Below are 13403 nucleotides of genomic sequence, written 5' to 3'. Positions count from 1 at the left end.
TGGGAATTGGAAAATCGAGGTCACTTGAAAGAAAAAAAAAGAAAGACATCATTTTGTCGCGTACACACATTTAAAGATGGCAGTGGTTATCTTGCCGTGAGCAGCTACTTTCCTGCTAACATTGATTTGCCGTGATTGGTTCGTCATCGCAGCCGGGCGAATTGATCATTTTGCCATGCGTCAAGCACTGTGCGTGGTTTCTGCCTCGCTTCACCCACTCTGACTCTTTTAACAAAGTTTTCATTTTGATTTGCCACCCAAAATTGGCATTACCGGTCGAACCCTGAGTCCCCGCGAGCAGGATTATCAGGCAGCAGGACACACTTTGAGTCGTTTCAGCAGCAGCAGTCGCGTCTTCCACGTCTTGAAATCGGTTCAATTCTTCAACAAACGCGTGAAACAAAACGGCGGGACGCATGAAACTGAAGTTAAAAATGAAGAATGTTCAGAGCGGGATTCAAACTCGTGACCTCGCACGTTTGCGGCGACCGCTCGCTACGCTAACCACCTTTCCACGAGCTGGTACAAATTTACTGGCGCTGAATTTGTACATGTAGTTCACGCGCAATCCACGGCAAAATAACGCTAGCTGGCGGGATGCAGGACACGGCAACATTCAAACGAAGCTGGAATAGTGACGTCTAGTAAGTGAAATGCAGCTTACTACCTGAATTTTGTTGCGATTGTCTTGTTTTCAAGTAAACTTTTCCCGTTTGTGTTTCGCTCGTGGGTAGCAGAGAACGGATGTTTCGTCGGCCGAGTGTTCTGTTTCCGGGTCTCGGAGTCGACTGCTTCCTGTTGGGCGAAAGCGTCGGTACGCCAACGGAGCCGCCATATTGGTCGGGGCAAGGCTGCAATTCTTCTATGGACAATTTGGAGTGCTCAATGAACCTGCCATTGCATGTCTTTGGAATGTGGGAGGAAAAAGAAAAAGAAATGCGATTATATGGCAAAATCCTTTTTACCTTTCTTGTTGTTTACAAATTTAAGAGAGTCAATATAACAAATAACAATCGTTATCAATCACAAATCAACTTAAGAAATTTGGCTTTTGTGAACATGAAAATTCCCTAACAATATTGTACATTTTTGTACCTTTGTATTCACAACAAGTGAACATATTGCTAGCCTCAATCTTTATAGTATGAGCAGTCTTTGGAGAATTTATTCCTCTACATTTCCCCAGAAGCTGATACTAAAACGAGAGTTCGAAGTAAACATGGTGAAGCTGCATTTAGCTGTCATGCTGCACACAAATGGATTAAGCTGCCAAACAGAAGTGAACCGAGTGTACATGCTTTTAAAAACCTTTGCTTTTTTTCCACGTATCTTTGATTAAGGTCTTTTAAACATTTTTAAATCATGCTTTTTTCTTTTAATTATTATTTTTTAAACTTCCTTACGCTAAATGCTTTTAAAGTTTGGTGTGTAATGTTTGTATGTTGTAATGTATGTTCTTTCAGTAAATTGCGTAACCTACTTTTGTTTTCTCTTCGTTCCTTCTGAATGTTGCGTTTGTTGATGCTCGCAGGTGTTGTCTTTCCTTGTCAAGCACATTGAGTCACCAAATGATTCCCGAGCGCGGCTCCTGCTGCTGCTCACCGCTCCCTCAGTGGATGGCTCAAATGCGGAGAAAGAATTTCGCTCCACTTGAGTGGCTTTGACCATCAGTGGCACTTGAACTTCAACTAACTTGTGTATGAAACTTGTGCTATGCAAATACACTTGGCTTGCCTAAAGGGTTGTTTACACAAAAGATGAGTTACACTTTCTTGACCAGACTTACACAATGAACAGTAGAGCCAATTTATCTATCACCTAATTTAACCAATCTGAATGGGTTGGATGCATGTTTCATTTCTTGTTTTGTTTTGAACTCGTGCTGGGTTTGAGTTATGTTGAGTCCTTGTTGCCAAACACTGCACTTTGTTTCTGTGTGGTTCAGGATCCATACGGCCATTTCCATACGGTCCACAGGTGGACAAATAGTCAGACGGGGACAAATGTAGACAAACACGTCAAGCGCTTTACGCACATTCGGTACTCCTTTTTTTTCTTCCTCTTAAACGTAGCTTAAAAAGCTTGAATTCAAGTTTGCACTTCAGACAATACTCATCTCCAGACCCCCCTACAAGGCATGCATGTATGCAAGCACGCACGCACGCACGCACGCACGCACGCACGCACGCACGCACGCACGCACGCACGCACGCACGCGTTTATTTTAAGGTTGATGCGTGTGCGCGCACACGCTTATCAGCCCGAAGGTCATCAGAGTCGCGCGTTATCTGTTCCCATTCCAGTTGTTGTCCATATTTGGTCACGCCGCTCGGCCGGGCAGCGACTATAAGAACACAGTCCGTCCGTCGGCCGCCACTTGCCAACATGGCCCCCAAGAAAGTGGAAGCCAAGAAGCCCGCGGAGGCCAAGAAGGTCGCCGAGGTCAAGAAGGATGAGAGCGCCGCCGCGCCGCCGCCCAAAGCCCCGGAAGCCGAGGCCAAAGCGTGCGAGGTGGACCTCAAGAGCGTGGTGGTGGAGTTCGGCGCCGAGCAGGTGGAGGAATTCCGCGACGCCTTCACGCTGTTCGACGAGACGGCGGCGGGCGAGATGAAGATCAGCTACGCGCAATGCGGCGACGTGATGCGAGCGCTGGGCCACAACCCCACCAACGACGACGTCCTCAAGCTGCTGGGCCGGCCCAAGGCCGAGGAGATGCACGCCAAGCTGCTGGACTTTGACGCCTTCCTGCCCATGCTGCAGCATGTGGCTCGCGCCAAGGACCACGGGCACTTTGAGGACTTCGTGGAGGGGCTCCGGGTCTTCGACAAGGAGGGCAACGGGACCGTCATGGGGGCCGAGCTGCGCCACGTGCTGTCCACCCTGGGAGAGAAGATGACGGAAGACGAAGTGGACCGGCTCATGGCCGGCCAGGAGGACGCCAACGGACACATCAACTACACCGACTTCGTCAAACACATCATGGCGGGATGACGACGGCCGTCACGCTGAGCGGCCGCCGTCTTTTCTTCGGCAAATGTCCTGAATGAATGTTGTGTTGAAAGAATGAGACGTGTCCAAAACTCCAATAAAGACAACATTCTCTTTGGTCTGGTGCTTTTATTTGTCGTTGTTGCTTTGCCGTGACGCTGTCATCCTAATCATCAATCAATACAAACTTCTTTGGCCAATCGCAGCCTCTGGAACAGTCACAAGACCTTTCACCGATCGGAGCTCATTCGCAACTTTGAGCACAAGTCAGAAGATCTTTGATTGGTCCGAAGCTGCTGGATGCGAGTCACAAAATTGGATCAGCCTACAACCGCTTGTGGCTTCCTCACATGATGACAAGCTTTCCTGTCGGGTTCCGGTCCAACGCTTGGGCAGAAGTCGCTCGGCTGTGCTCGGCGGGCCCCGCGTCCTGATTGGCCAGCCGGGCGTAGAGGTGGGACCTGAGGAATCGCGGGTAGCTGTCGGCCTCCATCCGGTTGAAGATGTGATCTTGCGCCCGCTGGAGGGAGCCGATCTCCACGCCCACACGCAGGCCGCGCCGGGTCAACTCTCGGACCTCTGAATCCACGTTGACCTGGAGGACGGGTTCGCAGCGTCACATGAGCGACCAGGGGCGTCTTCAAGTGTCGGCATCTTCAAGTGTCGGCATCTACCTGTCGGGACGCGCCGCACGACACGAACTCCTTGTAGGTTTTGTCGGCCATCTTGCTGAGGGGGCGTGTCTGCTTGAATTTCTCCACAGCCAACCAGAAGTCCAGATTCTCCTCGCTGTACTCCGACCTCAGGAAGTGGCGGAACACGGCGAGGCCATCTGACCAATGAGAAGAAAGATGGAAGGACGTAGAGCGACCCCTGCCTTCCTTCGTCAGCTGACCGAGACTTACATCGATTGGCCAAGAGAGCCCCGAGACTCTCGGCCCACATCGTCACCTCCCTCGCAGACGGCCTGCAAGAGGAAAAGACGCGTTCCACGGCATAAAAGACGCCAGATAAAAAGCACAGACAACACAATTGCCAACAACTTCCCCAGACCACAAAGGGGCGCCTCAAACTAGTTCAGAAAAGTCTCAATCACACCAAGAATTTCCCCAAACAACTAAGAAGCATGTGAAGTTGGTCAACGCACAACAATCAAACCGTCGGCCAGCGGCGGTGGCGAACTTGACCTGACCGCAAGCTGCTCCATTTCTGTGACAGCGAGCGCACGTGCGCATCTTGATTTCCGTGCGCCTGCCAGCTTCGTTTACGTGAGCGTGTTTTCTGTCGGCGGGCTCAACTTGACGCTTGCTGGAAGCCGCACTTGAGTTTTGGCGCAGGTCTCGTACCGGAGACCTCAAGTCACGGCGGAGTTGCGTTCCTACGCTGGCCGTGTAAACTGAATTTCCACTTAACCCCTGGCCGTTATTTGACCATTTTTGGGCTTTTTTTGGTTCTGACCAAGCCATTTCAAAATAAAAAGTCGGATTTCCCCGTCAAAGTCGAAATTTACATCAAAATACTTTGTGCAGTAATTGTAAAAAACAATTTGCGCAAACCGGAAGAACCGGAACCCATATTTTGGGTTTTGGGTTATTTTTGACATCGTTTGCTGACGGACGGCAGAGCGGAGCTAATTTAAACTTGAACCCGGAAATGTGACGCGCCTGATGGCGAGCGCTCGATGGACGTCCGTTGCTGGAGGTCACTTGATAACTTGAAAATGGCCTGATTACAAAAAGACGGCGCTACGGACGAGGCACGGGCGCCGTAACGTCGAAACGACGTAGGTCGCGTACGACTCCAGGACTCCCGTAATGTGATTTTGCAGAATTTGCCGTGCGTGGTGGACGTCATCGGCCTTCGTTCATAAATCGGACAAAAATGCACATTCAACCCCGTTTGCTGAACGTGCAGCAAATTTCAAGGGATGAGGAGATGCTTCCATTGGTGGAAAATCATTTAGTCCAGGGGTGGCCAAGTTGGGTCCTGGAGAGCCACCATCCAGCCTGTTTTGCAGGTTTCCCTCCACTAACACACCTGGTTGATGATCAGGATCGTTATCAGGCTTTCTGGAAAGCTTGCTGATGAGCTGATCATTAGATTCAGCTGCGCTGAAAGAGGGAGACATGGAAAACCCAACTTGGCCACCCCTGATCGAGTCGGCCTCTTTCTAAGTGCGCCTGCCTGCCAAAATCCCAAATGAAAGCAAAGCGCACAGCTAGACCGCACTGGCCGACGTCAAACTTGCGGCAGGCACCAACACGGAGGCCAAATAATGTTCTCTTTGAAGAACCAACCTGGCGTTCCTCAGGGCTCTCTCCAAACTCTCACTTTGGACCGAGCGCTTGTGTCTGCGCAGGAACGGCAGACGACTGCGCACGTCTGAAGCGCTTCAACAAAAAAACACAATGCCAATTACTCGTGTGTGTATGACAGTGTGTGTGTGTGTGTGTGTGTGTGTGTGAGAGTGTGTGTGTGTGTGTGTGTGTACATACAAACTCTTGGTTTTCTTCTTGAAGTCATTTTCAATTTCAACATCCTAGAAAGAAAAACCCAAAGGACAACTTTACGACTCTGGTGTGCATGCATCCTTAACTCATTTGCTCCGAAAACATATGAAAACGTTCTATTTGAAATGTTACCATGCTCCCAAAGACGTATTTATACATTTTTGATGTTTTTTTTAATTTATGCTAGAGCATACAGAAGGCTTTGATGCAGCCTCTGAAGTGAGAGAATGCTTGAAGCAATGGTAGTTGTTACAAAAACGCCCAGGAGGTGGCAGCAGAGTATAAGAGATCAACCAGGGCCACGCTGGGAAAAAAGCTCTTTCCCTCACAGTTTTGAACAGATTTGTGAATAATGATGAAACTTTGCTAGATTCTAACGCTAATTGCTGCAAAACGGATACAAATATACTTTTTTTTCGGATGAAAGAAGTGACTCTAATCTTTCTTTTGGTAGGTTGTCATGTTTTGATAGCAATAGAACACAATATTTTGTAGGTCTTGCAGAACCAGTCAAAATCCAGCAAAACAGCCGTGAGCGAAGAGAGTTGCTTCAGTCGAAATGGCTGCCAGTCAATGAGTTAAGGTGTGGGCATGTCCAAAGTGTGTGCGTGTGTGTGCGCGCGTACGTGTGTGTACCTCGGCCCCTCGCAGCAGCGCCAGCGTGTGCCTTAGGGTGACCCCCTCTGAGGTCAGGTGTTTCCTGAGGGTCCGAGCGGAGGGGAGGCATGAAGCTTGAAGGTCAGAGGTCAGGCGGTGGACGGTGCTGTCGGAGCGCGAACGGCTCATTTCGCTCGCACGTGCTCGCAAGGAACCCTCGGACGCGCAACGTCGGACGCCTGAGGGCAAATGTGGGGAACGTTTCAACTTTCTCAGCATCACGTCGGCAAGAAGAAAGTCAAGCGCAGCCGGCGTCCGTCAGCGAGGACGCAAGTGGCAAACCTGCATCGGCGATATGAGCTTGAGGAAGTTACGACAGCGGTGAGTCTGACCTTGCAATCTGGAGGCGGAGCTTAAGTCCTTAAGACGGCGTCTTCCCTCCTCCTCCTCCTCTCCCCCCCCTCTCTCCTTCCACACGGGGGAGGGGAGTCGGGCCGAGGCGTACGCACTCGTGTCCGGGGGGGCGCGGGGGGAGGCCGTGAGCTGGGAGGGGGAGGAAAAGGGTGGATGAGAGGGACTTGCCATGTTTCGCTTCTGCGGGGGTTTGCTTTTTGTTTGTCTGCGGTTGGTGTTTTTTGTCTCGTCTTGCTGCTTTCTTGCCTTGTCTCGTTAAGTCCAAGCACGTCCACCTGTGTGTGTCTTCCCTTCACCAGGCGTGTCTCATTAGTGTTGGTGTCTTCAGGCCCCGCCCACATCAAAGTCCGTTTCAATGTATCGATGGCGCCGTTTCGGAGCTTGAAACTTTTGAAAGCGGGCTCCAGAGTGGACCGATTTCCAAACGCGGCGCGTACGCGTCCGTCTGGACGCCTTACGCGGGACACAACTCGATGACGACGCATCGTTGCAGATTGAATTGACTGCGCGTGAACCGTCAGTCTGTCAACAACAATGGCGGATCGCCGCGTCGTAATTGTTTTGCTTGCCCTCCTTAGCTTGCGTCTGCTTTTGCAGCAAAGTATTTTGCTAAGATAATAAGATAAGATTCACTGATTGTCACACCCACCTAAGTGGGGCGAAATTCGTTCTCCGCATTTGACCCATCCTGAGGGAGCGGTGAGCAGCAGCAGCAGCCGCGCTCGGGAATCATATGGTGATCTAACCTCCCAATTCCAACCCTTATTGCTGAGTGTCAAGCAGAGCGGCAATGGGTCCCATTTTTTAAAGTCTTTGGTATGACCCGGCTGGGAATTGAACCCACAACCTCCCAGTCTCAGGGCGGACTTTTTGCTTCTTTCCTCTCACGGTCAACAAGCGGCGTTGAACGTGAATCAGCCGCCATTGCCGCTTCTGCCGTGTTTGTCGTCTTCATGTTGTTTTGATACCAACCGTCTTTTCTGTAGATTGCAATAAAGTTAGAGAAAAAAAAGTGTTTGTCTTCTTGGCTGATTCTTCTTCTCCGCTTTCCGTGAACTCCCTGTGGCTGCGCTGCAGCGCCCCTGCAGACTTGGCATGTACATTACAGCCGCTAAACGTCCTCAGCGTCTTCTTTTGGACACGCGCAAGTCTTGAAATGCTTCTGTGTGGACGAGATTTGTTTGAGGAACGAAGCCGGTTTTGCTTTTGTCCGGACGGGGCCTCAGTCGTGTTGTTTTTGTCCAGTCGGTGCATTGCCTGTTATGTGTGGAAGTTTGTGCGTCAAGTCATCGTCACAGCTAACCAAGTCCTCCTGGTCACAGACATGAAGCCGTGAAGCCGTGAAGCCGCAGCCAAGTCAAGCCAAGCCAAGTCAAATCAGGTCCTGTCACGTCATGCTCGTTCCAGTCATGGCGACCCGTCTAGTCATGATTGTTCCTCATATTGGACTTAATTCCTGTCTGACTGCGTTGCTTCCCCGCTTTTGGGTCCACCATCCCTCAACCACTCACACCCTCCCTGACAGGGGTCACAGAGGGAAGAGGGCCGAGAGAGGAAGAGCCCCAACTCCGAGGGGGGGGCGACAACTTCAGGCACAAGGTACAAGGATGGGGACAACACACACACACACACACACACACACACACACACACACACTATGCAGCAAAAATGTGCTCATTGGCCGTGAATCCCAAAGTTTGCCGTCGTCTGGTGACTACCTGTCGGTCGGACCGGGACTACCTGCTGGTCGTGGCCCTTCTCCTCGGCGAGCAGCTGCCGTTGGATGTTGTCACGGAGACAGAGGCCGACTCGAACCTTCTGCTCCGGGCTGAAGGCCTCCAAAGTGAACAGGCACTGCCAGCAGCTGCCGGCGGTCTGCAGCAAGAAGAGGTGACGCGGCGCGGGCGCCACTGGAAGGCGAGCAAACGAGAAAAACGGCCTTCAGTGGCGGTCGCTCCCGACGGCGGCCAGCGGCGGGCGCTCCCGACGGCGGCCTACCCTCTTGGAGCCGCAGCGTGCGCAGGAAGAGCGGACTCATGAGGACGTGACAGCGTCCGGCTTGGTCTTCTGTGCTGAGCAGCAGGACGTCGTCGTAGATCAACACGCTCACCTTTCGGGGGACGCCATCGGACATTTCAAAGTGTGAGAGCATCTCAGTGGCCCGGCTGTATGTGAGAGAGCTTTACTGGAATGTGAGCGGGCGGGACTGGTTGGACACCGGTCCCTTTTCGTTGGCTATAAAAGTGTCCCGTCTCATCTCAGCCAATGAAAGCAGACGCTTGCTCAACACATCCAAAGCAACCTTTTAGCAGACGGGGACATTTGTGTGTGTGGCGGCCACGCGTGAATGTGCCAGCACGTGAATAATGGCAATCTTGTGAGCCATAGCAATCGGTTACATTATTATTATTATTATCATCATCATCATTGACTTGTTTGCCAGATTCGGCCTTAGCATTTAGCATTATGTTGCTAAAGCTACGTGCTGTTGTGAGTTGTTTTGGCTTCCTTTTACTTGGACGTCTTCGCAGTTCTGTTTAGCATTTGTGGAGCTTCGAGGCGTCCTACTGCCATCGTGAATGTGTTGAGCGAGTTTCTGGCTGTGTGGATTTCATCCAATGAACTGACTACAGGTGTGTTGGAGGACGTAACCATGGACAACCTGCAGCACCAGGATTGGGGACTTGTGTCGGAAAGCAAGACATGGTTTTCACCTTGCAAGGCGGCTGCCGGGCCCGGTGGAGAAGCATTTGCTCCGACATCAGCAGCGTCCTGCCGGGGCTGCACAGGTCCACGGGCTGGCACCGGGTGACATCGGCACCACGTCAACACAAGAACAACAAGGTCAAAGGTCGAGGCTCTTGGGGCTGACCTCCACGAAGATGGGGAAGATGAGCGTTTTGGCCGCTTGGCCGAAGCCGCCGGAGGGCCGATGCGATTGGATGATGGTGCAGTTCTGGTAATCGCCGTAGGTGGCGTAGTTGCGCAGCGTGGAGGAGAAGGCGGCGGGCGGCTGGATGAGCGCTTGCCCTGTCGAACCCCCCAGGAGGTTCAGCCCGCGTCTGGAGTGGGTCTGGTACACACGCCCTGTGTGTGTGTGCGTGTAGCGTCAAATCCTGTGAATAACGTGCACGTCCCCCGAAAGCAGCTTTTCTCTGTGCGTACTCGTAAGCCCCTCCCCCGATGGGCTGCTATTATCAGCCTCAAGAATAGGAATGAATCCAGATTCATCAATCGGGTGTAAATGCTTCTCAGTCCAAACAAATCATTTTGCTCTTTTGTCAACTCGTGAGCGCAACATTTGGCGAGACATCAAATCCCAAATAATGCGGCAATTGTTTTCATCTTTTCAGAGGCTGAACTTGATATGATGTCAATTTTAGTGACGATTCATAAGATTTTTTCTTTAGCGCTTGTACTCCTAAATCGACGCCAACTTTCAAGCTCCTCAATCTTGTATTCTTGCTGCCAGTATGTTAAGCAAATTGACGTCCGTATTTTTTTTTCTTTTTTTTACAGGGCAAAACGTCATAAGAGTGTGAAAATATTTCCTTTCGATTTGAGGTGGGTTGTTTTTGAAGAATGTTATTTGGCAGCCTAAACACATGTTCCAGTGAATGTATAGGTCGGCCATATTGGACGGACGAGATATCACACGTACCCATGGTCTTGCCGGTGTCCTCAAATCTGGGCTGGAGCAGCTGAAGAGAAGACATACACGAGTCAAGTCATCCTTTTTGTCTTGCAGCGTCGCGTCGCATCACGAAACGGGCTTTGACCCCAAAAAGCGCGTTAATACCGGATGGATGCTTTGGCAAATCCAATGGGACGCTCCACTAGCACTCATCTGAGCAGCGCCGACCGCCAAAACGTAAGACAAGAACCTAGCAGAGACTCACCTGCTCTTGCGGTGTGACAGGGGACAGGAGGATGTAATTGTCCCCATTTGATGATGTCACACAGGTGCCCGTCAGCGAGGAAGCGCAAGATGCTTCTTCTGCTTCTCCTTCTTCTTGCTTGCGATCCCCCCAGAGAGACCCCAGAACCTCCAGACCGGAGGCCACCACAGACCCCCCATCGCGTCTGCGGCGGCCATGTTTAGTGCGAGCAGGCTGGTGCAACAGCCTGGTGGTCTACGGAGGGCAACGTGGAAAGCTCACAAAAACGGATGGAGACTCCGCGGTCATGAAAAGGACAAGAAACGACATCCAAAACATTGACAGGATACAAAACGCACCTTTTGGGCTGCCGGTGGGCGGAGCAAAGTCTCACAGCACGTCCTGACCTCAGGCGAACCTCTCCACACCACCACCGTGATGTGACTGGGGCAACTCCTGACACACACACACACACGCACGCACGCACACGTTGTTGCGGCGCAGAGTGGGCGGTTGTGGCGTGGAAGCGAGAAGTCACCTGATGGCGTGAGCCAGCTCGCCGCACGTCCACGTCTCCACAGGAAGTCCATTGAGCTGCAAAACAGCGTCGCCTTGGCGGAGGCCCGAGCGCTGAGCGGGACCGCCTACGGCCGGGGACGGCCAATCAGAAAGCGTGACGCAATCAAAAGTAACACGCAAAAGTGGCAGCCATGAAAAACCTCCACATTGAATCAATCAGTCAATTCAAATTCATATTTTCATTTCATTCTTTCAAAAAAAAAGATAAATAAAGGGGACAGAAAGAAGCAAAACTTGTGGTATCTGTCAAATAAAAACAGAAAAAATAGTAATAATAATCAACACAAAATAAATGACATCAAGCAGTCAAGATGCTATCGTGGTAACAAACAACATCAAGAGCAAGACCTCGTACTAAATACGTTTTCCAGGACTTGAACTTTTATACATTTTTTTTAAATACGAATGGACCAAAATGATTTACTTTTATAATCCACAAACCTTGAGTTGAAATATATCCTTCTTTTTGTTTTGTTCTGTATTTAGGTTTGGAAAAAATATCTGTTCCTCTTCATTTGTGCTCACTTTCCCTTTTTTGTCTTCCAAATTTGCTTTGCATGTTAATTGGTCAAAGGTCATGATGGGCTTCATGCATTATTTTAAGGCAGTCCATCAATTCATTGCATTTGAGCGTTTGTCGTTGTGTAAATCGTGTGCTCGTCTGCGGTTTCCACAACCGCAAACAACACAAATAGCACATTTCAAAGGGTCGGGTGTCGGGTTTGGCAGGTGAACTTCAAGGCAAAAGGTCAGGTATGGAACAATCAAGGAATTATAGAACAATAACAAAGCATTCTTGTTCGAGGATTCTTTAACCTTCTGTAACTCGGCTACGGTTTGGGATACTTTAGATTTATTGAACAAGTTCTACATGCGCTTTCCATGTTCATCAATAATAATTCCTACAATTTTTATTTCATTAAAGTACCACTGCCATCTAAGTGGGCCGAAAGTCGTTCTCTGCATTTGACCCGTTTGTAGAAAGTCTGTTGGCGTCGAAACACAATCAATCATTGAATGGACTTTGCGGTTTTCCTTGTGACAATCTCGAAAGTGGACAGCAACAGACCCCAGAATCTCACCCCGAACACGGACAGGGACACCTCAGGAATGTGTCCCAGCAGCCACCTGGATGATTGCATGCGTGCGTTCATGACGGCGGCAGCAAATTGTGAGATGCCAAAGTGACAATCGAGCTCCATTTCGTCCATTTTCTTTTCCAATCGAGGACTTCCTGAGTCGCCAGGGACGGTCCTTCGACTTTGGAAGGTTTTGTTGGCAAACTCACCAGCGTCGACGGACTGAACTCGCACCGGACTGTCGCAGCAGATGGTGAATCCAAAGCCGTCTTGTCCTCGGACGACGCTGACCTAAGGACGCAGAGCACACGGTTCGGTATCTAAAAATGGCTATTTTTGTGATTGTCGTCAACTTCCTGCTCTTGAACGTCACCGCTACAGCCAAGCTGCAGTTTCATTACCGATCGCCATCGAAACTGCGACGGTGGCATTCGGTCCGCTTCCTCTACGCAGAGTCGAACCCTAAGCCGCCGCAGGTGTCCAATCCGGGTCCCAAAAGTCCAACGTCAGCCACAGATTGTCTCCCGGGGAGCTGCTTTACCTGCCGCTCGAGCGGGGTTTTTACTTTCCGGACCAGCGGCCCGTTTCACAAAGCGTGTTCAACAAACACGAGACCGACCGCCAACAGCGACTTGACAGGCCCGAGGCAGAAAATCTGCGTGTTCGGTTCCAGGACGGCTGATCTGAGGTCGTTACATCAAGGCAGACTTGTTTCACCTGGACACTAAAAAGTCCACATCCATGGAGCCCCGATGGGTCAAGTCACCACGGCAACGGGGGAAGCGCAGTGCGCGGCGGCGCCGGCCTCGGCTTCCGCCGCCCTTTTTTTGTACCCCTTCTCAAATCTTAACGCCATCTTATGGCCAATTTGATAACGTGTCTTTAGAAAACACGTGCAACACCGCAGCGGCCCCCGCAGAGGAAGGCGGCGTTGTTGAACGTTGAATGCGGACATTTAAAGGAGAGCACAAAAATACACATGGACTTACAAAGTTGAATGAATCAGACAAGGATGGCACAGCACTGATGAATTTTTTTTTTGCTTTGCACGGGTTCGGGGGTACTTGGCTGAAAAGATATTTCACATGTGGCACGTCACGGAAAAAAGGGTTGCGAACCTCTGCCTGTGTTACGTGCGGAAGTTTGTTCGTCAAGTCTTTGCCACAGCCATAATAAAAAAAATAAAAAATAAAAAAATAATAAAAAAGTATTGGCCACAGCCAAGTCGTCCTCGCCGCAGCCAAGTCGTCCTCGCCGCAGCCAAGTCGTCCTCGCCGCAGCCAAGTCGTCCTCGCCGCAGCCAAGTCGTCCTCGCCGCGTCCTGTCTCCAGTCATGGCGACCAGTCCGGTCACGCCCC

At 50.7% G+C, this 13403-nt stretch overlaps 2 protein-coding genes across 7 annotated transcripts in view; one reads left to right on the top strand and one right to left on the bottom strand.

Annotated features, from left to right (window-relative positions):
- Positions 1 to 1930: 1930 nt before the first annotated feature.
- LOC144049117 (myosin light polypeptide 6-like) lies at positions 1931 to 2991 on the top strand. 2 transcript variants are annotated; one of them, XM_077561763.1, is made up of 2 exons: positions 1931 to 2040; positions 2304 to 2991. In XM_077561763.1, exon 2 carries the CDS (start codon positions 2386 to 2388, stop codon positions 2989 to 2991), a length of 606 nt encoding a protein of 201 aa, XP_077417889.1. In that variant the 5' UTR covers positions 1931 to 2040; positions 2304 to 2385. The 2 variants fall into 2 exon arrangements, with proteins under 2 accessions (XP_077417889.1, XP_077417890.1); XM_077561764.1 differs by lacking the exon at positions 1931 to 2040 and having other exon boundaries at positions 2386 to 2400; positions 2449 to 2991.
- Positions 2992 to 3108: 117 nt separating this feature from the next.
- LOC144049405 (regulator of G-protein signaling 3-like) overlaps positions 3109 to 13403 on the bottom strand; it is a 12136-nt gene continuing 1841 nt past the window's right edge. For 3 of the 5 annotated variants that reach the window (XM_077562310.1, XM_077562308.1, XM_077562313.1), the window contains 15 exons: positions 12255 to 12336; positions 10926 to 11031; positions 10747 to 10843; positions 10409 to 10642; positions 10171 to 10210; positions 9382 to 9596; positions 9224 to 9307; positions 8508 to 8619; positions 8250 to 8419; positions 6488 to 6638; positions 6135 to 6334; positions 5484 to 5527; positions 5286 to 5378; positions 3663 to 3955; positions 3109 to 3583 (listed from right to left, as the gene is read on the bottom strand). In XM_077562310.1, coding sequence (XP_077418436.1) covers positions 3309 to 3583; positions 3663 to 3955; positions 5286 to 5378; positions 5484 to 5527; positions 6135 to 6334; positions 6488 to 6638; positions 8250 to 8419; positions 8508 to 8619; positions 9224 to 9307; positions 9382 to 9596; positions 10171 to 10210; positions 10409 to 10642; positions 10747 to 10843; positions 10926 to 11031; positions 12255 to 12336 — 2196 coding nt within the window. In that variant the 3' untranslated portion in view covers positions 3109 to 3308. The remainder of the gene's footprint in view (positions 3584 to 3662; positions 3956 to 5285; positions 5379 to 5483; positions 5528 to 6134; positions 6335 to 6487; positions 6639 to 8249; positions 8420 to 8507; positions 8620 to 9223; positions 9308 to 9381; positions 9597 to 10170; positions 10211 to 10408; positions 10643 to 10746; positions 10844 to 10925; positions 11032 to 12254; positions 12337 to 13403) is intronic. The other 2 variants (XM_077562311.1, XM_077562312.1) reach the window with 2 other exon arrangements.

The sequence above is a fragment of the Vanacampus margaritifer genome, chromosome 3, assembly GCF_051991255.1.
Source record: "Vanacampus margaritifer isolate UIUO_Vmar chromosome 3, RoL_Vmar_1.0, whole genome shotgun sequence".
Lineage (NCBI taxonomy): Eukaryota > Metazoa > Chordata > Actinopteri > Syngnathiformes > Syngnathidae > Vanacampus > Vanacampus margaritifer.
This window is presented reverse-complemented; position numbering and strand designations above follow the sequence as displayed.

What these genes read in the sequence shown, in the direction of transcription:
- LOC144049117 (XM_077561763.1), top strand. Translation starts at nt 2,386, where the DNA reads ATGGCCCCCAAGAAAGTGGAAGCCAAGAAGCCCGCGGAGGCCAAGAAG.